Source organism: Rhincodon typus, unplaced genomic scaffold (genome assembly GCF_021869965.1).
Source record: "Rhincodon typus isolate 14 unplaced genomic scaffold, sRhiTyp1.1 hic_rhity00000072, whole genome shotgun sequence".
Taxonomy (NCBI): Eukaryota; Metazoa; Chordata; class Chondrichthyes; order Orectolobiformes; family Rhincodontidae; genus Rhincodon; species Rhincodon typus.
Window position 1 is genome coordinate 163,767 of NW_025965710.1, and position 1,923 is coordinate 165,689.

Below are 1,923 nucleotides of genomic sequence, written 5' to 3' on the forward strand. Positions count from 1 at the left end.
AGGGAGCGCCGCACTGTCGGAGGGTCAGTGCTGAGGGAGGGGGCACTTTCGGAGGGTCAGTGCTGAGGGAGTGGGCACTGTCAGAGGGTCAGTACCTCATTGATGCGTTCATTCCTGCGGGCATCAAGCTGTGCCAGGTCATCCAGGTAGTTAGCGTGTTCGACGACCTCTCTGTTTCTAAAGTAATCCGGGAAGTAAGTTGGCTCGGGAGATGGTGACCCTGAGGTGCGAGAGGAAATCATCTCAAACTCAACACAATCAGTGAGTTCTCCTGTCGGACAATCTCACACCCCACCCCACCCAGGGGGAGGGAACGGGAAGGGGTTTGGGGTCCATGGGGACGGTGTAGAGCGGGAGTGAACGGGAAGGAGTTTGGCTTCCATGTTGACGGTGTAGAGCAGGAGGGAACGGGATGCGGTTTGGGTCCATTGGGATGGTGTAGAGCGGGAGTGCACAGGAAGGAGTTTGGGTCCATCGGGACGGTGTAGAGCAGAAGGGAACGGGAAGGGGTTTGGGGTCCATGGGGATGGTGTAGAGCTGGAGTGAACAGGAAGGGGTTTGGGGTCCATTGGGACGGTGTAGAGCGGGAATGAACGGGAAGGGTTTTGGGGTCCATGGGGACGGTGTAGAGCAGGAGCGAACGGGGATGGGCTTTGGGGTCCATTGAGACCCTGTAGACTGAGAGAGAACTGTGATCGGTATTATAGGGACCTGGTTGATGGATGGACAGGACTAGCAGCTCAATGATGCAGGAGTGAGATGTTTCAGGTCAAATCGAGAGTGATGTAAAAGGGCTGAGGGTTTTGCATTACTGACTAAGGAGATGGCACAGCTGTAACAAGAGACAACATTGGGGAGGCTGCATGGACAGACCTGAAGAATAAGAAAGCTGCAGATATCATTCTGGGGTTACACTCTCAGCCTCTCAATAGCCAGCTCGAGGTAGAGGAACACATATGTCAGCAGATCATGGGGAGATATAAAACCAACAGGGTGGGTGTTTTTAACATCCCCAGTACTGTCAGGGACTTAGCTGGAGGAGAATTTGTTCGCTGTGTCCAGAAGAGTTTCTTGACACAATATGTAGACACTCCAACTCGGGATGGGGGGCCATATTGGGCCTTGTACGAGGGAATGGACCTGAACAGGTTGTCGAAGTGTCAATGGGCAAAGATTTTGGGAACAGTGATCATAATTCTGCAAGTTTTAAGATAGTTCTGGATAAGGCTGGTCCTCAGGTGAAAGTGCTAATTTAGGGGAAAACTAATTCCAACATTATGAGGCAGGAGCTGCAGAAATTCGACCGGGGTGGGGTGGTGCGAGGCGACTATTTGAACATCAGTTCATGTCTGAGATGTGTGAAGGTTTGAAAAGTCAGTCGGTCAGGGTTCAGGACCAGCATATTCCCATGAGGATGAAAGGTAAGGATGGTAGGATTCAGGAACCCTGGACAATGAGTGATGTTGTGAGTTTAGTTCGAAAGGAAAAGGCAGCGTGTGTAAGGTTTAGGAACTGAAATCAAACAAGGTCCTTAAGGAGGATATAGGAAGCAGGAATAAACTTAGAAAGGAAATTTGGAAGCTAGAAGGGGCCATGAAATGTCCTTGGTGAGTCAGATTGAGGAAAATCCCAGGGTGTTTAGAAGGAAGAGGGTAACTCGGGAAAGGATTGGTCCACTCGAGGACAAAGGAGGGAATTTCTACATGGAGCCAGAGGAAGTGGGTGAGGTCCTCAATGCATTCTTCACATTGATATTCACTGAGAAAAAGGAGATGGCTAATGGTGAGATTGGGGAGGGGCATGTCGATATTAGGGAGGGGCGGGTCGATATTAGGGAGGGGTATGTCGATATTAGGGAGGGGCATGTCGATATTAGGGAGGGGCATGTCGATATTAGGGAGGGGTAGGTCGATATTAGGGAGG

At 50.8% G+C, this 1,923-nt stretch overlaps 1 protein-coding gene across 1 annotated transcript in view; it reads right to left on the reverse strand.

Moving 5' to 3' along the window:
- The window catches only part of LOC125488229 (amyloid beta precursor like protein 2-like), a 4,627-nt gene that overhangs the window by 306 nt on the left and 2,398 nt on the right, over positions 1-1,923 (reverse strand). Inside the window, exon 3 of the mRNA XM_048621160.1 lies at positions 96-220. Within this exon, the coding sequence (XP_048477117.1) occupies positions 96-220 (125 nt within the window). The remainder of the gene's footprint in view (positions 1-95; positions 221-1,923) is intronic.